This window comes from Crocuta crocuta, unplaced genomic scaffold (genome assembly GCF_008692635.1).
Source record: "Crocuta crocuta isolate KB4526 unplaced genomic scaffold, BGI_CrCroc_1.0 scaffold186, whole genome shotgun sequence".
In the NCBI taxonomy this organism is placed as follows: Eukaryota; Metazoa; Chordata; class Mammalia; order Carnivora; family Hyaenidae; genus Crocuta; species Crocuta crocuta.
This window is the reverse complement of record NW_027551569.1, coordinates 5,868,010-5,893,222: the sequence shown is the minus strand read 5'-3', so window position 1 is coordinate 5,893,222 and position 25,213 is coordinate 5,868,010. Positions and strand designations below refer to the sequence as shown.

The window sequence follows — 25,213 nt, the reverse complement described above, 5'->3', positions numbered from 1 at the left end:
CCTTCACAAAATATAAAGGCATTCGTACGTATTTTATATATTAAGCTGTCTGTATTATTACATAAGTTGTAAGTTGCAGCATACTTACAACAGGTGTACTTACTGACACCTATGAAACGGTGCTTGAAAAGTTATCTTCAGGTATTGGAACTAGTCTATTCCTGTTCATTTACATGGTCATAAAAAAGGAAGGTCTACTTTGTGAACATGTTTAAACTCAGGTCTAGACATTATCCCAGTTATCTCAGATTCTTAAATGTCTGAAAAAGGTGTTCCTGAGCTGAAAACTCTTGTAAATGCCTACAATTTACCTTCTTTGTGCTTTTATTATTTAGTAATAGGGTTAGGGACTGCTGAGTTGTGCAGTATCCTGAAATATGTGCTAGAAGTTTGAAGACCTGGAGCGCTTCTGTGGGCTGTTATTAGTAACATAGGAATCACCTCTCCAGTTATCACTTTGTCCTTTCCACCCCATTATTGTTTCTGGTCACAGTATTTTAATTTTATTTCTATGATGGTGTTTTTGAGAAGGCTACTGGGATGTATGACAGGTGTCTACAAATGTGACTACCATAGATGACAGTCTTGCATGATGAGTACTACACTTGCTTTTTCAATCCCATATAAATGTGATTCTTGATGCATTATTATAATATAGGTATCAGTTCATTATGCTGATTCATCACTACTAGCAATAGAAGTCCCTTGATTACCACCGGTTGTTTTCTAAGCTGTTGCTAGATAGTATCCCTCTGCAGCCTTGGAAGGAGGAAGGTGAGGGGCAGGGAAATGGATGCAATGTGAGTGTCTCCTGTGTGCTAAATGTACTGTTCTCTCCATCCCACTGAGGAGGGAATTCAAAGAGTTCAAGCAGGTTACACAAGGTTGCACAGCTAGCTAATTGCAGAAATAATATTCAAACCAGGTCAGAAGGCTTCCAAAGCTCTTTTCCACTCTATCTCTCTCCCTCTTGAGAGAAGCGACCCTTCATTTTCTTCTTGTTTTACATATTTATCATCAGGTAAGACATTCCAAATTTATTGTTGCTGCTGCTACTATAGACCCAAACACACAAACACAAAAGAAAAGATCAACATAGTGAATCAAAGTATAGAACTGTGCTTGGCTGTGAATATATTAAAAGGCAACTGTCCACCCACCAGCTGCTTGGAATCGGCCTTGTTTGTTGTATATGCTTAAATGTGTTTTTATGCCAGTTGCCTGGTGACTGGTTTCATTCCCCACCCTTACTCTGTGACCTGTGCTTTGTTTCTCTTTGTCTGTGGACATATGAGGGACTCACAGCAATAACTGTGAGATAATAGAAAACTTCATCCTGAAAGATCAAGAACCCCGTCCATATGAAATGGATGCAGCCACAGGAAGAAGTTGAAGTGGATGACAGCAAGTCCTGAGCAAGATGCACACTAGGTCAACCATGTGAGACTCTGAGCCAAACAAGACAGACCATACATTTGAAGGCAGAGGCAAATAAGATATTTATGAATTCTGAATTTAAAGTTGTAGGGGAACTTAAAGATTTCCTTGTCTGATTATTTCATTTTACTCATCAGGAGATGTAAGACACAGACACATTATCAGAACAAGAGCCCTGATACAGAACAATTCCCTAAAACTGCCAGTAAAAGATAAGGGACGATTGAAAATGATGCTATGAATTGTTCTTTTCTAACCAATTGAACTCTGAATCTGGGGTCTTGCTGATCTTTTGAGATTATCTTTATTTATATACGTACATACATATATACAGACTTATGTTAACTTTAAAATAAATAAGAAAAATTTGCTTATAGACCATTTGTTTTCAAGCTTTCCTCCTTAGAGTAAAGCTAGAGAAATCTGGGTCTTTCAAATGCAGCTGATGAAAATTGGACACATTGCTAGGTTTCCTTTAGATTTGCTTTAGAAGGGAAATATGATTTCAGTGGATTTGCTTTAAAGGGGAGTCAGCATAGCGTAAATAAGGAAGACAGTGTTGTATAGTGGTCTCTGAAATCAGTCAGGGCCGTGGGCGTGGATCCAGCTTACTACTTCGTAGCTGTGCCATCGTGGACAAATTATGGGACCTTTTGTGCCGTGATTTCTTCCTCAGTGTATGGAGATGATGATGGGACCCAGCGTTTGGGAGAATTAAATGAGATAATTGCATGTAAAGTGTTTAGGATGATGTTGACCCATGGTAAAAGCTCAGTAAAAATCCATAGCTCTTACTATATATTACTTGTTTTTCTCCCTTATGGTGTAAACACATAGTACAAACTTACCATCTTAACAATTTTAAGCATATAGCACAGTATTGTTGACTATATGGACATTGTTGTATAACAGACCAACAAAACTTTTTCATTTTGTATGACTCAAACTCTGTGTTCATTGAACAAATCCCTGTGTGCCCCTCCCCTCACCCTGGCAACTACCATTCTACTTTGTGTTTCTAGGAGTTCGATTACTTAGATACCTCACATCAGTGGGATCATATAGTACTCCTCTTTTTCCTGACTGTGTTATTTCACTTAGTGAATGTCCTAAAGGTTCACCCGTGTCATAGTATATTACAGGTTTTCTTTCTTTTTTGAAGACTGAATGATGTTCTACATATGTGTCTACATTATCTTTATCCATTCATCTCTTCATGGGTACTTAGAATGCTTCTGCATCTTAACTGTTGTGAATAATGCTTCAATGAACATAGGTGTGCACGTATCTCTTCTATTATGTATTACTTTTAACCTTCAATATACATAGTATTGTAATTTCAACCTGGGGGCTTTAGTTACTCCCCACCCCCATGCTGGAAGCAGAAATTGGTTAAAATGATCTTACATTGTTTTAGAAGTTCAAGGCTCAGAAAATATTAATTGGCTATGTGATTTTATTAACTTAAATTTACTTATCCAGACAATTGAAAATGAATGCAGATGAATTTGTTCACGATTGCTAGAGAGAAGATGTGAGAAGAAAACATAGAAAGGATGATTAATACCATTACAAAATGATTAAAAGAATGCTATCTGGGGGTGCCTCAGTGGCTCAGTCGGTTGAGTGTCTGACTTCAGCTCAGTCATGATCTCATGGGTCGTGGGTTCGAGCCCCACTTCGGGCTCTGGGCTGACAGCTCAGAGCCTGGAGCCTGCTTCAGAGTCTGTGTCTCCCTCTCCACTTGCACTGGATCTCTCTCTCTCTCTCAAATAAATATTAAAAAAAATTTTTAAATGCTATATGTGTAGATTTTTAGCATATTTGTCTGAAGGCATAAATATCTTCTAAAAAGAAAGAAAAAGAACGGTAGTAGCATCAAATCATGAGCCACCTTTTCATGGGACATATGCTGTTTCTTCACAGCAATCAAGGAAAGATAAGTAAACTATTATCTTCTCAAACAGGCTAGTGGAAACGTGATTGGTACAGTCTTACCAGGGGGCAGTTTGAAAATATATGTAAAGAAGATTTAAAGCAGAAAAAGCAACCTTCTGAACTAGCTAGTCTACTTAAAGGAAATTATTCTAAGGAAATGATCCAGCACATGTAAAAAGATAGACACAACACCATGTTAGTCAGAGCACTGTTCTTAAATAGCAGAACAAACTGGTGACAACCTGAATATGTATGTGTATGTGTGTGTAGTTTCAAAATATAAGATTCTTTCCCTTTTCCCCAGTTAAAATATGAACATACTTCCGTAATTACAAATATAGATTTGTATTATACTGTGTCTCCATATAGTATTCTACTGTTGTCTGGTTAAGTAATTATGATAAGCTATCCATGAAAATATGTAGCCATTTAAAACAGTGATTGAAACCTACCCTCCTAGATGTGAAGATATGCTCAAGTTAGATATTTGAATGAAAAAAAGTCTCCAGGGGCGCCTGGGTGGCTTAGTCGGTTAGGCGTCCGACTTTCGCTTAGGTCATGATCTCGCGGTTCGTGGGTTCGAGCCCTGCATCGGGCTCTGTGCTGACTGCCAGCTCAGAGCCTGGAGCCTGTTTCAGTCTGTGACTCCCTCTCTCTCTGACCCTCCCCTGCTCACGCTGTCTCTCTCTCTCTCTCTCCTAGAAATAAATAAAACATTAAAAAAAAAAAATTTTTTTTAAAAAAAGAAAAAAGTCTCCAAAATAGCAGATATCGTAGGATCCTATTTTTGTAAGCCCACAGAAATACATGTATATACATACAAAATAATTTCATATATACACAGAAAAAAAGTATAGATGTTGCCAGAGGTTCTCTGAGAGTAGAATTTGAGATGACTTTAAAAGGTTTTCCTTTTTCTAATGAACATGCATTAAAGAAACTAAGACAGGGGTATCTGGGTAGCTCAGTCAGTTGAATGTCCAACTTTGGCTCAGGTCACAATCTCACGGTGCCTGAGTTTGAGCCCCANCTCCCTCCCTGCTCGTACACTCTCTCTCTCTCTCTCACTCTCAGAAATGAATTTAAAAACATTTAAAAAAAAGAAATTAACATGTTTCCAAAAAAAGACAAAAAACCTTGGGCTACCAACCTTCTCTGAGTGTGTGTGACCAGTGTTCAAATGTTGCTGGGCATTGGAGGAGAAAAAAACAGAAAGGAAAGCAGAATCCACAGCCATGAGTCTAAATTTGCCCTCAGAATGTCAGCCTCTACCAATGTAGGACTAATTGGTTCNTATCTATGTGATATCTCAAGGCTACTTAGTTTCACTGGGTTTTGTAGTCATGGACTATATCCCTGGGCCTAACCAGCTGCCTCATGGTTGGACTTCTTGGTCATAACACACACCTCACCCATGATCAGCTCACTTGTCTTAGTGCTGTTGAAAAGCCAACTCAGAGACTGCTGCTGGGATCTTTGGTTTTATTGGATGACAGGGTGTCAGGAGAATATCCAAATATCTGCTAAGGACCAGCATGGCTTCCCACGTGTACAAGCACAGTTGACTTAGAAATCACCTGGAACACAATGGTTTTTGTTGGTTGGTGACTAAATTGTTCTGTCCAGATAAGCAGCTGCATCTTGAGATCTGCAGCTGCTCTTGAGAGCAGATCATTTGAATTAGGAAGAGCCTTCTGTCTTAGTTGCTAAAGGAGACAGAGCCTCCTTGAATTGATTTTAGAAATAAAAGGAAATGGCAGAGGCCTTTCAATACCTTTGGCCACTCAAAGCTCTATCTCAAGTACAAAGCTCTGTCTCAGGTATTTGTGTCCTCAGTCCCTCTTGGTAGGAACAGTAGCATCTTCTGGTTTCTGCCCCATCCCTGTGAGGGTTAGAGCACTGCCCACTGCCTTCTCGGCAGTACCAGAAGTTGTACTGTGTTTCTCTTGCTCAGCCGCCAGTCTTGTCCCAGCTGACAAACATTGTGAGTGGAAGACAGCCAAGAACTCCATACACTGTGAGACAAAGGCCTTTTGGAAGCTTGCTTTTGCTAAAATAGAAACAGCTACCCTCACCCTCACCTTGGCCCCAAGCTTTTTACAGCATCACATGATTGTGTAAATGACACAATGTGTTCTTTGCCTTGAACAGCTCTTGGCTGGTTGTAGTCAGGTGAGTGATCAGCATCTTTCGTGCTCAGGAAGATGTACCATTCCAGTCCTTGAGCTGCCAGAGAGCAACATTCTAGAAGCAATTTTGTGAACTATGGAATGAGAACTTTTTCAAATTTAGGATAAAACTCAGTGGGGAGAATAATGCATAAAAATGTTTGCTTTTATGGAACCAAAGTAAAAGGGGTACAAAAAGACACTAACACATTGAGGTAGAGGTTAACATTTCCTGACTTTATCTACCGTAATTTAAAAAGAGGGGGGGAAGGCACCTGAAAGACTCAGTTAAGCATCTGACTTCAGCTCAGGTCATGATTTCGCAATTCATGAGTTAAAGCCCTACGTTGGGCTATGTGCTGACAGCTCAGAGTCTGGAGCCTGCTTCGGATTCTGTGTTTCCCTCTCTCTCTGCCCCTGCCCTGCTCAAGTTCTCTCTCTCTCTCTCTCTCAAAAATAAACATTAGCGGCACCTGGGTGGCTCAGTCGGTTGAACGTCCGACTTCAGCTCACGTCATGATCTCATGGCTCATGAGTTTGAGCCCCACGTTGGGCTGTGTGCTAACAGCTCAGAGCCTGGAGTCTTCTTCAGATTCTGTGTCTCCCTCTTCCTCTGCCCCTCCCCTGTTTACACTCTATATATCTCTCTCTCTCAAAAATAAAAATAAACATTAAAAAAATTTTTTTAAACAAAAAGCCCCATTAAAAATAAAACATTTGTTTAAAAAAAAAAGTGAATGTAGAAAGTTATTTCACTACAAAGAGCTATCCAGCTCTGCTCCATCACCAAGAAGCCCAAGTAAAGACAAAAAGAAGTGTTTTTCTGGAAGGAATTTAGGGGGAAAAAAAAAAACCTCCCAGAATTTAATCTCTGAACAGTATTATCTTTCTAGTAAGAGAGCCCAGATCTTGCTTCCCCATAACCTTCCAAGTTGCAGTCTGTGTTCTGTCTATCAGAAATTCCGCCTTCCCACCCACGAGTACCCTTCTGTTGTGGGAGAAGGAGGGCCTTTCCAGTCTTTGGCCTGGGGCCAAGCCAACCCTCACACTGTGGTTTTCTCTGAGTCTCCTCACTGCAGCATGACCGTTTCCCACACCCAATAAAGAAGCAAGAGTCTTGTATATGTTGACCAGGTCTTGAGTGGGGGCCAGTGCTTACACAGCTCTCACATTCCCAAGGCATTGACTGATGACGGTGTAGCCCCTTCCCTGGGCTGTTAACCCACAAGTGCGGAGTGCTAACATTGTATAGCCAGACACACATTTCTTAGAATTTTTATGGAGAGAACTTTCTATTCTTCTATCCATTTATGAATGACTATCAGGACAAAACAATTCACATAATCTATTGTTGATGGAGTTGTAGGATTGGAGCCAATAGTTGGTATGAGAGGCTGATTTCTGCCAGTAGTTAATAAATTCATTAATATATCTGCTTTTTAATATTGCCTAAGTATTTCTCTGGGTTTCTTTATCAAATTTGATTGCTTTAATCTATTACACTTAGCCTTGGCTTTCTTTGGTGAAATACCTGGGAACTTGTCTACATTACTGACTCTTTGGAAGTTTGGACAGTACAGAATTGTGATTTCATTGTCCGTTTGGTATATTAGAGTATGATTACTAAACAGCTGGGAACCTAGAACATGTTTTACTGTATTTGGAAAGAGTATCTGCCTTTTTGAGACACAGCACATTTGCATTATATTAAGGCTAAAACAAGCTGGACTCTTGGGTAGATTGAGGATTATATCTCAGCTCAGGATTCCATTTCACTGCATCTAACGGACACTGCCCTCCCCTCCCCCCCCGTCCCCCGCTGCCATAGCTTAACAAATTAGAAAATATTTTTTCCCTCATATAATCAAAAATCTAGAGTTAGACTCTACTGAACTCTGTGGTACTGTCAGGAGCCCATGCCTTTCTTGTCTTTATCCTCTGCAATCCTTAGCAAGTAACTTCCGCCCAAGACTTGTCTACCTAACACCTAGATATCTGTTCTGGGTGGGAGGAAGAACAGTAAAGGGCAAAAATTGTGTACTAACCCGGTTTGCCCCCTTTAAAGAGCTTTCCTGAAAGCTGTACCTGGAAACTTCTGTTTACATCTCACAGCTATATCACATGGTTATTTCTAACTACAAGAGAGATTGGGAAATACACCTTTTTTTAGGTGGGCACACATCAGTACCCAAACAAAAATTGGGGCAGTATTATTGGGAAGAAAGAAAGAAGTATTAGTATCCATACAAATTATAGTCTCCTAAGCAATAAATCCTCCTAATTTCTTCTATTTTGTTACTTGAGGTAAAAACTGATCTTATCACTAAGGAATATTGGTGTCTAAGGTCCTGCTACAACATTTGCATCTAGGAAGATGAATTTATTTTTGTTCGGAATCTACAGAAGAGCTTGCTTACATTTTGTGGCTAAGTGTTAGTTGAACACAGATAACACTCTAGGCACTATTCAAAGTTCAGACAGTGGTCCTGTTACAGAGATTACATCTCTGTAGAAATACAGGGTTGACTATTTTTTTGCATAGGAATTTGGTTGTTGCTAAAAAAAAAAAAAAATGAGTAGTAGTTATGAGTTTCCTTACTTTCATTCATGGGGTAAATATTTGTTAAGCACCTGTTATGCGTAAGACATCCTACTAGGCACTGCACATGAAACAAAAATTAATCAGATGTCATTCAGCCATCCGCAGTGTGCATTGTCCAGAAGGAGAGAAAAGTACATACATAAGTGGCTATAACACAAGGTAGAGTGAGCTAAATGTGATAAGACACACACAAATAAATTGTTACAAGCATTCAGAAGAGGAAAAGATGATTCCGGCCAGAGAAAACTGAGTAAATATGATCTGGGGAACCCAAACATATGTTTTCGTTTTAAGCGTTTGCTTTCAGAGCTAGTGAACATCATCCTAAGACAAGAAAAATATGATGAAAAATACATAACCAACTGCCATTCACAGATCCTGCAGATAGACAGATCTGCATGTCTTCCCATCCTTTGGTTCCCTCAGCAAACAGAGGTAGAGGTTTGGGAAGGAATGGAGCATTTGCCGAATGTCTACAATGTGCCTGGTATTTGGCCTATTTCAAGAATCCTTTATTGAATGCCTGGGTGAAATTGACATATGTGATTGAATCCCCAGTAATCCAGGAAAGTAATTGTAATTGCCTCTGAGGGAGCTAAAGGTCAGAGAAGTTCAGTAACGTGAAAAGGTCACCCAGTTTATGAGTGCCAGAGCCTACATTTGAGCCCAGGCATGTTTGACTACAAACCCATGCTGTTCTTCACTTACCTGAGTCTCTGCCTTTCACTGATGATCAAATCTGGATTTGAAGGCATAATAAGTGTTGAACAGTGAACTCTTTCAGCCCTGTAATGCTGAGCCCTGTACCCACCTGGTTGGAACTGGGGCGCGTTTTGGATACTTGACCAGTACCCAGAGTTAACTTTGTTACCTGCTTAAATCTTATGAGAACTTGACTTTTTGACCTTTGAATAATTTATTTTTGTAATAAATAACTACATATTGATGGTACAAAATTCAAAAGGTTATAAATGAAATGTAGTAAACAATTAGTTTTCCTCTCTCCTGGACCCCTAGCTAACCAGTTCTTTCCCCATGGAGGTGCCTAGTTTTTTGTAAATCTTTTCATAATTGTTCTGTGCGCATATCAACCTTACGTATATGTGTTTCAGTGTGTTTTGTGTGTCTGTGTGTATGGTTGTGTATATTCTTTATCCTTTTTTACACAAATGGGAGCTGACTACATTCACACTGTTCTGATCTTGCTCTATTTATTCATTTTTTTAAATTTGTATTTAGATGTCCCAGCAAGATTTTTTAACAAAAGGAAAAAACCTCAGTGATCTCAAAAATAAGGTTAGGGTGTCATCACAGCAACATGTATTGAATAGATGTTTTTTTCTGATGACCATTCCTTTACAACGTGAAAAATCACATTCAATAAAGAATATTTGCATTTCCAAGAACCCTTTGCTAATAGTGGCTTTTCTTTCTTGGCTGTTCATCCAGGGAATTTGTTTGTGGTTGCTGTAGGCTCTTCAGCCCTCATTCAGGTTTCTAGTCTCCTCCCCATTCTGAAAGAGGCATCTTTCACTCTTCAGTCTAAGCTCACATCTTGGGACATAGTGATGAAAATAAACCTATGGTAGCCCTTTCCTGCCTCCCTCCTTCCTTCCAGTTGGGCCTCTCCCACAGATGTTGACACCCTCAGGTATGGAAATGGTGCTTGATAGGAAGAGATTTGTTTTTGAGTCCATCTTGCTGCACCCTTTGGTTACTTGTCCTCAGAAGGCTTCCTGGAGCAGAATCAGAGCTCCTGGGCCCTCTTGGACCATTTGAAGACCTTCCCACATGTACACACCCCCCAGTGTCTCCCTCCTGGCTTTGCCCATGGGTTTGGGTCTTCCTTTGTTCCTCTTTTCAGGTCAGAGATGGAGGTGAGGGAAGAGCTCTTCAGTTTCCCCTTTGGATGGTTTTCAGAGATGAAGAACATCTCAGTCAGATTGGTCCATCTGAAAATGCTGTAACTCTCTACTTCTGAAATTGCTTTGCCCTTTTTTTTTTTTTAATGTTTTATTTTTTTCTGAGAGAGAGAGAGACAGCGTGAGCAGAGGAGGGTCAGAGAGAGAGGGAGACACAGAATCCGAAACAGGCTCAAGGCTCTGAGCCAGCTGTCAGCACAGAGCCCAATGTGGGGCTCAAACCCACGAACCATGAGATCATGACCTGAGCTGAAGTCAGACGCTTAACCTACTGAGCCACTCAGGTGCCCCTGAAATTGCTTTGCCCTTTGTTAAGCCTGTCAAACACATTTACTCCACACAAGAGTCTTTGATCCCCCTCATACCTGCCCAGGCCAGCACCTTGGGACATATTTCCCTGGAATGGGACATTCCAAGGCATGAGTGTAGAAGGATTGGTTAACATTTTACTAAAGCTAACCAATTTATTTTTTTTTTTATATCTTAAAACATAAAAGTCATAAAAGACAAAAATAGTATTAATAAAGTCTCTCTATAAGGTGATGTTCCCAAGAGCATCTGATCTTACTCCTTAAGGCCTTGCCAGAAGGAAATGACATTTCTCCCATGTCTCTTTAAATGCAGTGTCTATGGATGGAAATCCATTGCCAGAAATCCTTTTAATAAAAAAAATTACGTATTTTGTCAATTATATATTTTTCTCTTAATATTATTTCACATTTAAAGCTTTTATAATGCATGCATATTAAAAGCAGTATTAATAGTATTGAATGATCAGTAGCAAAATTTATGACCCCCCCCAAAAAAAACCCAGTTGCTAATGAAGTAAATAAGTTATAAGAATTTTTCAAACATCTACTTGAGAAAGTATACATTTACGTCCTAACTACAGACATACATTGGTGTTTGTGATATTTAGCGGTGATTTTTAGGGCTTTATTGATTTGTGGTTTACCCTCTAAGCAAATACACATTTGTACTGATCTTATATTCATACAGTAACTAGTATTCAGGTAGTAATTTTACTTTTGAAAGTATTTTAAAATGTAAAGTCTTATGTTAATCTTTAAGTCAACAAGGTGTTAAAGAATTCTACAAACAGTCCTCAAGGCCATGCATGGTCTGGCTCTTTTGTTCCAGCCTCCTCTCTCCACCCTCTCTGCTCAACATCCCCTTGCCGCACTGGCTTCTACCCACTCCTCAAAAGTGCAGACCTTCTAGAAGAGTTCAGAGTTGTCTGAGTGGGCTGGAATTGAGTCAAGCTTCAAGCCACTTTTGTTCTTGTGCTTTATTTCTAGTACCTGACACCCAGTAGGAGACATTCATTAAATATTTGTTGAAGGAAATGAAGACAGAGAGACCGGATGCTTTTCTAATTTCCACAGATGGATAATACATAGTGCCCACATGCCCTGATTCCCAGCACAGTGCACGTTCAACAAGCCTGGCTCAACTCCCTCCTTCTGGACATTTCCCTTCCCTGAGTCTGGACCTGCATTGGTATTCTTAGAGAAGTTTTTCCTAAAAAATTACTTTCACAATTTCCCTTTTCCTTTTGTCCCACTTCAGGATTACAACCCAGTTCCTCATTTATAGCAAATGGGTTATGAAGCATCTCCAACGACCTTTTTTCTTCTTTTCCTTGTAGGCCATCTTTGGCAGCCAGACACTACCTAACTCCAATTTATGGACAATAAATAATGGTGCAGCTTGCAGAATTTCAAGTGCCACAGCCAGTGGCCAGAAGCCAACTACTCTGCCGCAAAAAGTGGTGCCACCTCCGAGTTCTTCCTCCTCACTGGTCCCCAAGCCCCCAGCCAATCACAAACAAGTACTCAGGAAGACAACATCCCAGAGGGGCTCCAAGTAAGTTTTCCTTCATCTTCCATTCTGATTCTTCTGAGTCGTGTCAATTCTGTGCTAAGAGTACTCTTCATTTATGAGGCCTTCAAAATAGTTTGTACTGTGCAGAAGACAAGAACACCTGATGGGGACTAAACATCGCCTCTGGCTCTCGGCCCAGACTACAAATCAGAATCACCTGGGGAGCTAGTGGACCATGCTGAAGTTTGGGCTCTATACCCTGTGGGAGGGGCAGGTGCTGCTCTTAGGTTCCCTGAGGACTGTGATGAGTGCTAATGCAGGGTTCAGGGTCATTGCTGATAACTAAGTCTTTCAGCCTCGATCAGACAGTACACTAGGTAACAGTGCTGAACTGTGGGCTTGGAGAAAGGAAATGCAAACTTCTTCCTGATGTGTTTTTGTTTTTTTCCTGGTCTTTCTAAAGGGTCAGATTTTTTCAATTTCATATAAAGTTCAGTACACCTCCCCCCACCCCCTTGCCACACGTATTTGTTGTTCACTGTTAGGCATTTGAATGGGAAGACATTGGATTGGGATTTCATTGAGGGAGTTAACTTCATTGGCATTAGTCAGCAGGCTCTGCATAGCAACATGTTTCTAACATCTTTTATAATCTGCCTATTTTACCTCAAAAAGACATTTTCATGCCTAAATCAAATTTTTTCATGTTACATTCTTCACTCTTTCTCCAGCCATATTTTAGCTAGCAAACGAGAAATAGTCTAGTAAAAAGTTTTAGTTCTAATGGCCTTTGTCTATGTTAAATTGGGGAACATTTCAAAGATGCCCATAAGAAGCAGACCTTCCCCTATGGATAAATACCTAGAGGTGCTTTGTGTATTTCTCTTGTTCTCATTAAGGCTCCATATTCATTTGTCCTTCATTGTAAGAACGAATCCTAGGACATAGAAAAGGCAGTCACTTTTTTTTCCCCCTTGGATAGGGAATCAAATTCTGGATTTGGATGGAAAACAGTCCCTTGTGGCTGTTTTAATTATTCTGCTGTCGTTATTCATTCCTCCAACAAATGTTTATTCGGTGCCTACTAAGTGCCAGGCGCCATTCTAGGAATAATTGGCATTGTAATGACTTTACAGAACTCTATGGAGCAGTAGGGGAGGGTGTTAGGAAAGGGGCAGTTTGAGGTTGAAGGCCAAGAGCACAGTGAGAAGGAAGCTATATGGCACTTCAGCCTGGAAAGAGTAGAATTGAGCCCTCAAGGGTGTAGCTTCCAGAGCCAGACTGCCTATAGTCACACCCTCATGCCCTGGTTTACTAACTGAAGACCTTTGATAAGTTGCAAGTTAACTTAATCAGTTAGCCTCAGTTTCCTCATTTGTGAAGTGGAGATAAGAAAGAGGATCTGCTTCATCGGATGTTGATAAATGTTAGCAGAGTTAATACCTGTAATACTTCGCATGCAGAACATTGAGAACAAGACCTAGCACACGTAGGAACTCGGTGAGCCTTAGTTAACGTCATAAACATTCTAGAACCATGCTCTCTTTCTCAGGTTCAAGAAGCCTGCAGTTAGGTAGGAGAATCAGGGAGCCGGACATGAATGTTGAATTTGCCGGTGTGTGCCTTGTTGTGGATCCTGAGTGTCGCCAGTACCCTGAGCTGGCCTGTGGTGGCCTGTGTGGCCAGCTCGTCCACTGGCAGGGAGGGGGGCTTGTCAGCAGGCAGCAGGGCCCTTCACTGCCCTGAACTCAGTGCTGGCTGGGGAGCTCTTCAGCCTTTCGAGATGAAATTGCGGCTCAGTGGACAAACTTTGCTGCATTTTTGTGGTTTCTTCTCTCTGACAGGCAGGAGTGTGGGAAAACCGGAAGCAGCTCAGCACCAAAAATGCACAGAAGGGGGGAAAAAAGCAAGATTTCTTCAGAATTTAAGAAATAGAATCCAAGTAGCAAAAGGCATGCTGTAAGGCGTTGTTCCAGGAAATAGTTTCCAATTTGCCTTTAAAATTCTAGCACAAGTCTCTGAAGCTAAATAACTCAGTACTAATGGAGACCTTTGCATTCCCTCACTTACATGTATAATGTACAGGGTCTTGGGGAGCCCCACAGTTTTTAATATTCTTCTGACTTTTAGGGAAAGGAATGGCATTGTTCTTATTTGATCCAACTCAATGAAAAGTTCCCTCTAAAAAGTATTCAGATAATGTTTTTTTTAACTAACCTTTTTATTTTATAATAATTTTAGATTTACAGAAAAGTTGTAGAGATAGAACACATAAAAATAGGAACACCCTGTTTTCCCCATTGTTAACATCATTTATCACCATGGTACATTTGAAGAAGGTACCATCCTGAGAAGCTGTCATTGATACATTATTAAGAACTAAACTCCAGACTTCATTTGGATTGATGAAGTTATTATTTTATTTTTTATTTATTTTTTTAATGTTTATTCATTTTTGAGACACAGAGAGAGACCTAACACAAGCAGTGGAGGGGCAGAGAGAGAGGGAGACACAGAATCTGAAGCAGGCTCCGGGCTCTGAGCTGTCAGCACAGAGCCCAACATGGGATTCAAACCCACAAACCGTGAGATCATGACCTGAGCCGAAGTCCAACGCTTAACTGACTGAGCCACCCAGGCATTCCTTGATGAAGTTATTTTTAATCTGGAGAAAACGTTCATGGATCCTTGAGTATCAGTCAATAGATTCTTATTGTTCTAAAGTAATTCATGTTCGTAGCCTGCCTAGCAAGTTACTTAACATTTATGTGACTTTGTTTCCTATTTAAAGTGGAAATAATAATGGTACTTGCCTCATGGGGTTATCCAGAGGAATGAATGAATGAATGTCAGGCACAAATATCATACCTGGTACATACCGTATGCTAAATAAGTGTTAGGCATCATACGATTATCACTTAGGTTAATACTGGGATGTCATTTCAAAAAAATTTTCATGTAACTTTTTACTTTCTTCCTGCAAGATAGGTTGCTTCATTTGCTAGGAGCTCATTTTGGCCCTTATTCTGGCTCTGTTCAGATTAATCAGGAACCATCAGTTATGAGTGGTGATACTGAGTCACACTCAGGAATGCCAGAGTGGCCCCAAGGGACACAACTAATGAGAAGTTGTAATGAGCTTTTGACTGCGCCAAGCCCTGTGTTTTTGGGTTGAACTTCAAACTTCTCCTAGCACAGAAGTTGGCACTGGACAAATATAGAAGCAATTTCCAAGAGCATCAAAGTTTCCACATCCTAGAGGGTTGAGTTTAGAGAACAATAGAACATAAAAGATGGAATGTCATTTGGATGTTGGTGCAGAGGGAGTTGAGAATCAGAACAGTGGGGTCCTATGTCTCTCTGATAATAGTCAAGTCGCTTTCCCTCTGAAGGTTTCAATTTCCCATCTGTAAAACAAAACCACTATCCCCACTGAATAATTAACCAAAATAACTTGTTTTCTGTCTATTCCATTGAAAGCTTTTTATGAGCACATTTGTTTTTTAATCCTGTTGCTTTGCAGCCATTTCCTCATCCCCTCTTGGCCCAGAAGTTCTTTGTTACAGTCCTCAAATTCATATAGTTATATTTCCTTTAGCTAAATCTCGTTTGTCATTCTGTGAAAAGAATGATTTAGATTTTTTATTTTACCCTTCCTATAGGGCCAGTTGCCTTTCTTGATCTTCCTCTCTAGTGTTTGCAACACTTCATAATTTACTACCCGCTTCAGATCCTCCTTTTAAAACTATTTGTGGTATTTCTTCCAAACAGTCAGCTGAACTAAGAGGAATGACAGCCTAGGAACAAATACATGCACATGAACTGTGTCTTCCTTGTAAATTACCTTTTTCTCAGAGCCAGACTCATACTCTCCAGGAAACATGAAGAAAGAAACCTGAAGAGATTAAAATTTGCCAGGGTCATGGGCAAAACTCACAGGCTAGAGATGACTTCGCAAGGGCAGAGTCAAAGCTGTTGTACCTGGGGCTTCTCTGAAGAAAGTAAACTACAAAAGAAACACCGGGCTTAAGTAAAGTGCTTTTCTTTCAGTAGCTGGGATTACCTTTCCTTGCCCAGGTTTTAGGATATTCTACATCAGAGTGACCTCAGTGGAAATTGAAGGTAACTGCTTGTTCTGTGTCAGCACCCAGGACAGTGGTGTTTGTTAATGGCTGCTGGGCATTAGGAAGGGAGGAGAGTCGCCAGGAGCCCAGCAGCGTGGGAGACCAGTACCAGTTCACGTGACCTGAGCATGTGTGATGTTAGCCATATGATGAAAGATGCTCAGAGATTAATGTCAGACAAATATAAAAATGGGGATCGGGTTTAAAAAATATGCTATATCTCTTTTTTTATGATTGAATATTTATTAATATTTATTGTAGTCATTGGGGGTTTGTTTTTCTTTTTTGTTTTTGTTTTTTGTTTTTTGCAATTTACATCCCAGTTAGTTAGCATGTAGTGCAATAATGATTTTAGGAATAGAATCCAGTGATTCATCCCCAACATATAATACTCAGTGCTCATCCCAACAAGTGTCCTCACTTTGCCCTTTGCCCATTTAGCCCATCCCCCCACCTGCAACTCCTCCAGCAACCCTCAGTTTGTCCTCTGTATTTAAGGGTCTCTTAATGCTTTTCCCCCTCCCTGCTTTTATATTATTTTTGCTTCCCTTCCCTGATGCTTATCTGTTTTGTATCTTAAATTCCACATGAGTGAAGTCATGATATTTGTCTTTCTTTGACTGACGTATTTCGCTTAGCATAATACATTCTAGTTCCACCCATGTTGTTGCAAATGACAAGATTTCATTCTTTTTGATTACCGAGTAATATTCCATTGGGCATTTGCGTGTGTGTGTGTGTGTGTGTGTGTGTGTGTGCGCGCGCCACATCTTCTTTATCCATTCATCAGTCGATGGACATTGGGGCTCTTTCCATATTTTGGCTATTGTCAATAGCACTGCTGTAAATATTGGGGTGCATGTGCCCCTTCGAAACAGCATACCTTATGCCTTGGATAAATACCTAGTAGTGCAATTGCTGGGTTGTAGGGTAGTCCTATTTTTAATTTTTTGAGGAACCTTCGTACTGTTTTCCAGAGTGACTGCATCAGTTTGCATTTCCACCAGCAGTGCAAAATTTGTTTCTCTTTGTCCACATCCTCACCAACATCTGTTGTTGCCTAAGTTGTTAATGTTAGCCATACTGACAGGTGTGAGGTGGTATATCATCGTGGTTTTGATTTGTATTTCCCTGATGATGAGTGATGTTGACCATTTCTTCATGTGTCTGTTGGCCATTTGGATATCTTCTTTGGAAAAGTGTCTATTTATGTCTTTTGTCCATTTCCTCACTGGATTATTTGCTTTATCTTTTTAACATATGAGTCATTAACGTGAGGCAAAGTGATCGGCAGTTATAATGATCCAAAAATAGGTTCTTGATGTGAGGATACAAGATGTCATATCTTCTATCGGCCTTTCAGCCTTTTTTCTTATGCATAGTTTCAAGAAATATGATTGAATCTGTGGTATACCCATCCTTAAGTACAGGATTCTCTAAACTATGCATTTCCAAAATATATGATGATAGGCTTTTAGTGCTGAAAGATAAAAGATTGCAAGCATAGTACAAGGTTATGAGTGTAGCAAGGCACACAGCTCGTCAGTGGCAGAGCCAAAGCCAAATCTTTGTCACCTACTGTGCCAATTGCAGACTCTTCCCAGTAGACCACGAATTTCAAAGGCCCCCACCAACCCATTCACATCCATTCCGTACAGCAAATGACAGGTTAATCATCCTAAAATATTGTCTTTAGGAAAATGCAATATAAGCACTTAGGAGCTCGCTCCCCTCCCTTTCCACACCAGTTTTACTGCTTAAGTGGCCACTGAAATACTCAAAAGGAAGAAGAATTATTGCCACTCTCATACTAAAGTATGGGGAGAATTTGTGTTAAATGTAGCATGAAAAGGATTGAATTGAAGAACACTACTAAAAGCTTTTATATACTCTCTTCCTTTTGAGAGTGAAGTCTGGGAAATGGGTGGGCAGCTTGGAGCCCACCAGATAACACCCTCTCACTCTGAAGGGCAGGGCCTGGAAGTAGGAGGAGGGAGGGCTAGTCAAGGAGCCTGCCACTTAGACTCTTTGCTCCATCAGTCCTCAGCTTTTGGACCCCTGTGGTGACATTAGGAGATCTTAGGGTTTGCTTTTGACATGGATGACAACATCGGTCAGAGAACTGAGTGCTTGTAACCACACCTAACCAGAAGTTGCCACTAGTGTGTGTATGGTCCAGTGGGGAGGGGAAGGACATGAGAGTCATGGAATGATAGGCCTTTCCTTGGTGATTCATACTTGGGTAGTTTACATTAGAATCTTCTCATCCCTGCCACTAAGATGTTAAAACGGTTATTAAAATGGGACTCTGACTGCTGGATATTTCCCATCTCTCATTTTTCTTTTATTATCTGCATAGGAAAATCCCTTTATGAAAGATTTGGGCAGGATCTTACGGATTTTGTAGAATCCGTACCAGTTCCTCCACGATCATGAGCCTTTAACGTCAAAATGACTTTCCTCTCTGAGGGTGAGCAAATGTTTAACAATCTTGGGGGCTAGGAATAGATGGTATAGCTTAAAAGAAAGCTCCATGGAGAAGATTTCAGGGAGCTGCCAACCTCTGAAATAAGTTAAAGCAAGCAAGAAAACATTTTAGAAAACCCCTAATGTTGGGGTGTCTGGGTGGCTCGGTCGGTTAAACGTCCGACTTCAGCTCAGGTCATGATCTCACAGTTCGTGGGTTCAAGCCCTGTGCCGGGCTCTGTGCTGACAGCCAGATTAGAGCCTGGAGCCTATTTCAGATTCTGTATCTCTCTCTCTCTCTCTCTCTCTCTCTCTCTCTGACCCTCCCCTGCTCACGCTGTCTCTCTCTCTCTCTCTCTCTCGAAAATAATTAAAAAACATTAAAAAAAGAAAAAGAAAATCCCTAATGTGTATTCTTGACCAAACTTAAGCATAGAGTGCATTGATGTGGAGAGTGTTAAAGAGCTATCTGATGGGGCGCCTGGGTGGCTCAGTCGGTTAGGCATCTGACTTCAGCTCAGGTCATGATCTCACAGAGCTCATGAGTTCGAGCCCCTTGTTGGGCTTTGTGCTGACAGCTCAGAGCCTGGAGCCGCCTTCTGATTCTGCATCTCCCTCTCTCTCTCTCTGGCCTTCTCCGACTCGTGATCTGTCTCTCTCAAAAAAATAAATAAAACATTAAAAAAAAAAAAAGAGCTATCTCATGTAGACAGCAGGCAGTCTGCTGTCGGGGAATATGAGAAAAACCTAAGTGAAAAATTGGGTTAAACACGGTAAATTGGGCACTGTAGAAAATTGAATTAGTGAAATAGAGGACAGATTTCAAAAATTCTTTCAAAATTCTGAGGAAAAAGTATACAAAGATAAAAATATTGAGATAAAAGATGGATTCCACCTAAAATAACACATTCCAGAAAGAGAAGTAATAGTCATTATATAGGCAAAATAGACCTAACATAAGGACATGAGGGTTGTGAACAATGTAATTGTGAGATTAAATTAATAGGTGCACAGTTTTGTGCCCTGAAGAGCTTCCATGGAATATTCTTCAAAACTAGAACAGGGGCGGTTAGGTGGCTCAGTCAGTTGGGTGTCTGACTTCGGCTCAGGTCATGATCTCACAGTTAGTGAGCTTGCGCCCCACATTGGGCTCTGTGCTGACAGCTCAGAGCCTGGAGCTTGCTATGGATTCTGTTGTGCATGTGCACACGTGCGTGCGTGCACGCACGCACACACACACACACCACCCGTGTGTCCCTCCCCAGCTTGCACTCTGTCTCTCTCTCTCAAAAATACATAAACACTAAAAAATGTATATTAAATACTAGAACATTTCAATTAAATCCTCAAAGAATAGCAAGTATACAGAACTCATACTCTGGCTACTTTACAATAAAATGAGATATTAAAATAAAAGTCTGGACAAAATGCCCAAATCATTTTGGAATTTTTATTTTATTTAATGTTTACTTATTTTGAGAGAGAGAGGAGAGCACATGACCAGGGGAGGGGCAGAGAGAGAGAGAGAGAGAGAGAGAATCCCAAACAGGCTCCATACTCAGCGCAGAGCCTGATGCAGGGCTCAAACCCACAAACCTTGATATCATGACCTGAGCCAGGATCACGAATTGGACACTTAACTGTCTGAGCCATCCAGCCATCCCTAAAGTTGAAATGCTTTTTAAAATAATAAAAAGAACTGTACATATCAAAACTTATAATTGAAATGTAACCAAAGATGTACTCAAAGGCAAATTCATAATCTTAGTTATTTTCATTGTTATGAGACTGACACGCTGCCTACTGCACTAAGGAGGCACCTATATTTTTCATTGTTATAATGTAGGAAGATTGAAAAGAAATTAACCAAGATACAAACAGCAGATTGGCTTCAGCTGATATACTGGCTTTGGCTGATTACTTAGAGTGTTTTGTTGACAAGAGTTATGAGCACTTCTCTGAGCCCAGCAAGCAAGAGTGCTCTGATAGATTAGTAATGTCTGCTGCAGACAGGAAGAATGAGTGGTGAATATGCACACCACGTATTTGTCATACCTGAACATAGCTTCCATCTGCTGAAGTCAGAAAAGGGTCAATAAAACAAAGCTAAGAAAAACAGATCAAAGGAAATCAAGAAGAAAAGCAGTATAAAGTGAAAAGCAGCAAAAAGTTAAATTCAAAACCTTATTTAGCTTAGGGTATGGGGAAAAGGGAGGATAAAATAAACATAGCCGTGCCAGAAAAAGAAGAGAATTAAAAATAAGAAAACGGTTTTAACAGTAGACATAGGGGAGACTGAAAAATTATGAGAACGCTGCATAAGTCTGTGCTACTAAATTTTAAAACTGAATGAAAGGTAGTATTTTTTAAAATATGAACTATCAAGATTGGTTCTTGAATAAAAAGAACACCCAAGTAGAACAGGGTAGAAATTTTAAACTATCCAAATTGGTTCTTAAAGAAATGGGGTACATGAGTAGGCCTAGGGAACCATTTTAAAGTATCACCTCTAAAATAATTCTTTGAACCTTTTTTCCAAAATCTTTGGAGGCTTCCAGGTGCCTACATGATAAAGTTGAGAGTCCTTAGTCTGACGTGAAAGCCTTCTGCAGTATGTCCTCTGTCCTGTCTGCAGCCTTTTCTGTACAGTCTGACAGTCTGCACCACACACGTCCTTCCGTACGGTGTTCCTACATGCTCGTGTTATCCCCTCTTCCTCAGGCCCTTTGCCCTCTTGACTCTAAGTCCCGTGTTTTATTCAAGATCGGGTTTTAATTTATCACCTTGATACAGCTTTGCCAAGAGCTTCCGCTAACTCTACGGTCTACTTCCTTGTCTGATTTTCCTTTTTATGTGTTCTTCTTGTCATAAGCCTCTAGGGACAGATATCTTGTCTCTGTTTACCCTTTATCACGTATGTACTGAATGTCCATTATGCTAGGCATCGCCCTGAGTATTGGTGATAACACCAGTGTACAGGACAGACACAAGCCCAGTGTCGATGAAGTTTATCTTCCAGAGCTGAGAGAGAAATGTATTCCTCAGCCCCTGATCTAGTTTCTATTTGTTCTACAAGTTCTCAGGAGATGGTGGTAGAGGAGGTAGTGGTAAAGATGGAGATGTGCTGGAGGTGGTAGTTGGGGTGGTGGTGGTGGTGGTGACATGGTTTGTGTATCAAGGTTTTTGTGTTAGGGATCACCAAATAGCAATTATCTCATCATTAGTTATTTATGCTGCATAGAGTAGAGCAGAGCAGTAAAGCACAATTGCTAACAGCCCAGGATTTCATATTAGATTTGAATCCAGGCTCCTTCATTTAATTGATTGTTATCTGGGGCTGTCTCTAAGCCTCAGTTTCATTATCTGTAAAATATTACCTGCACTGTGAGTTGTTCTTAGGGTTAAATGAGATCAGATATTTTGCTGACATATATCAAGTGTCCAGTGTGTGTGTGCTGGTATGGTTATAAGTTCTGCTGCCCCCTTTGTGCCCTATGAAAAGAAATTGCATTTTTATTGTTAGTAAGCTGATATCCCTAAGTATGATTTGGCTCTGACTGGCAACGCTATGGAAATTCAAATACATTCTGAGATCCTGAACACTAATAATGCTAATGACTATTGAGGCAAGGGCTTAGCTTCAAATAAAACAAAAGATTTGATTTGGACACACTGACTTCCAGTCAAGTTGTCTCCATAAGTTCACACTTAATACTCCCCTTCTGCTTCAAACACACTGCAGTGATTAAAAAAAAAAAAAAAAGGACCTAGCTGAGCTTCAGAACGAGGGAAGCCTCTCCTTGGCCCCCAAATGTACAGAAATAACTGAGAATCAGTGTATAAGGCTGAAACACCAAGCTTTCTGAACTCTGCTTTTGGGAGCAGGCAGTGACAGCCCGGAGTTCAGCCCCTGTGGCACATTGGGACCTGAACGTACCCTCCCTGCCCAAGAGGAAAGACTAAGAAGCCAGGCTCATTAATTGAAAATAAAACAGTAATTTTTCATCTGGAGAAGATGTGGCCCCAGGAGACATCTGGCAGTGCCTGGAGTAAATTTTGATTATCATAGCTGGGCACGGGTGAGGGGTTTCTGCTGGCATCTAAGGAGTCGAGTCTAGGGATGCTGGTGAACATCCTGAAAGCACAGGATAGCTCCCCACCACAAAGAATTATCCAGTGCAAAATGTCAGTAGCACCAAGGTACTACTGGATTGCAGTGGGCTCTCTTAATGGAGACTGATGAAGCTGACATGGACCCACTGCCTGAGGCCACATCTTTATAAGAGACTGTGGGCCTACAGAGTCAGGAGATAGTGACACACCCTTGCAACTGCTCATGTTGCAGAAGTCACCTGGATTTCCAAATATGACTGAGGCAAGAGCACTGAAATACTGCTGTGAAGTGTGGCTCTAGACTAGGGTAACCGGCCCTGGGTGGAGGCAGTTATAAAACCTTCTGCCAGGCATGGGTGAGCAAGTACAGAGACAAGGGAGGAAATGATTCCTGTTCAGAATGAGCCTACTAACTGAAATACAGAACACACAAGTAAATCTGAAACTAAGAAAGATTGCCGACAAAGCCAACAACTGAAACACGAATTCCTTAGAAATGAAATTAATATTTTTGAACACCCAGACACATTAGGTCCAGTATCCGGTAGGATTATCTTGTGACATGTGATTCTAATCAGAGTATCAGAAGGGAGACCTGAGGACGAGGTGGACAAGTTATACTTTAAGAAACAATAACTGAAACTTCTCTGGAATTGAAGAAATAAATGAATCCTTGCCTAAAAAATGCGTCCCATGTACCAAAATAAATGCACATCTAGACATATCATAATGAAACTGTAGAACCCAGAGTATAAAGGAAAGAGTTACATGCTACTTGAGAGAAAATTCACAAAGGAACCCAGAATACCACATTTTTCTCTTTAGCAATAGTAGGTGGCAGAAAAGAAGAGCTAATAGCTTCAGAGTGTTGTGGTAAAGTAACTTTCAGTCTAGAATTTTATACACAGCTAAACTGTCATTCAAGAGACAAGCCAAAATAAAACAGAGATATTCAAAATCTAAGAGTATACCACCCATGAACTTCACTGAAAAAACTAGCAAAGACTGGATAAAAGTGAACATAGAAGTGTTGGATAACATGAAGCAGTGAAGGACCAGACTTTTATTAAATGATAATAAATGCTAATGACTATAAACATAAGTGTTGGTCTTTTAAAAATATAAAACACGTTTGGACCAAGAGGATTCAGTGGATAGTGAAAATATAGCAGGTCTGTGTCATGTTCTAAGGTCAAGACAGAAAAAAAGTAGAAAAAATAACTAAATTGTATACTTAGGAAAAAAATAGCTAAATAATTGATATATACTCTGTAGCTTTCAAACCAATAGGAGGAAAGAGAAGAGAATGTAGAAAGTTTGAGTCCAGTGAAAGGCAGGAAAAGAAAAAAAAGGCAAAGGAACAGGATGGTAAGTAGAAAATAAAAACTCAAATAGTAGAAATAAATCCAATTACATCAGTAATCACAGTAAATGTTAACAGGATTATACTCTTCCATTAAAAGGTAGATTCCGAAATTGCGTTTTTTTTAAGTAGGCTTCATGCCCACTCTGGAACCCAAAGTGGGGCTTGAACTCACCACCGTGAGATCAAGACCTGAACTGAGATTGAGTCAGACACTTAACCAACTGAACCACCCAGGCACCCAGAAATTGTATTTTTCAAAACGTTCGGTTATAGCCTGCTTAAAAGAGAGATACCTATAGTAAAAGCTTACAATGCAAAGGATTAGAAGAAGATAAACCATGCAATACTAATTGGGAGCATGAGTATAGCAACAGATAAAACAGAATTAAACCAAAAGCATTCATTGGGATAAAGAGAAGCACTGGTATGCAGATAACATAATAAATTCAAAATCTATAAATCAAATGCTGACAACAGTGTAAGGAAATGTTGGAAAATTATCAATCATAATGGGTGCTTCTATCAATAACTGATAGGTGCCCCAAACAAATTACTGAGGATTTGGAATATTTGAAATGCCAAGTAACAATTTGCTTTGGTAAGTGGCTTTTTATCTTTTCTGAGCACCACTTATAATTTAAAAAAATACATTTTATATATGCAACCTAGTAAAAATATCCATGTTATGTATATAAAATAAAGGTTTCACAGAATACTAATTCCTATTATTTTAAAAATGCTGTTCAGGTCCCCTAAATTGATTTTGCAACCCCCTTACGAGCCACAAGTCATAGTCTGAGAAACATTAATAGCTATGCATAGGCTCCTGCATCCCAAAGGGAAAATATACATTCTCTGCAAGGATATGTTTACAAAAATTCAGCATAGACTTTTGCAAATGAAGGCTCCACACATGTCAAAAAAGTCTGTATCAGTTTACACTCTTTAACAGTAAAGACACTTTAATTAGGGAAAACCAAAAGGTAATTTTTTAAAAAGACTCGTGTTTGGAAATTTTTTAGAAATACAGTATATAATACCCAGGTGTTAGGTAATCATAGTGAAAATCATAAAACACTTCGAAATGGATGTCTGTGGAAAATGCTACATACCACATTTTCAGGATAGCCAGAACTGTACTCAGAAGTAAACCTGGAACTTTAAGTTTATTAAAAAGACAAAAAATAAAAATAAAACCTAAAATAAAAAGACAAGAAGGATTGAAAATAAGTGAGTGAATCATTTAACTTGAA

The 25,213-nt window shown here is 40.0% G+C and overlaps 1 protein-coding gene across 9 annotated transcripts in view; it reads left to right on the top strand.

Annotated features, from left to right (window-relative positions):
* TTLL5 (tubulin tyrosine ligase like 5) overlaps window positions 1-25,213 on the top strand; it is a 279,463-nt gene that overhangs the window by 194,988 nt on the left and 59,262 nt on the right. For 8 of the 9 annotated variants that reach the window (XM_077750795.1, XM_077750794.1, XM_077750800.1 and 5 more), the window contains one exon: window positions 11,716-11,933. In XM_077750795.1, the coding sequence (XP_077606921.1) occupies window positions 11,716-11,933 (218 nt within the window). Of the gene's footprint in view, window positions 1-11,715; window positions 11,934-25,213 lie in introns of those variants that run through there. The other variant, XM_077750801.1, reaches the window with a different exon arrangement.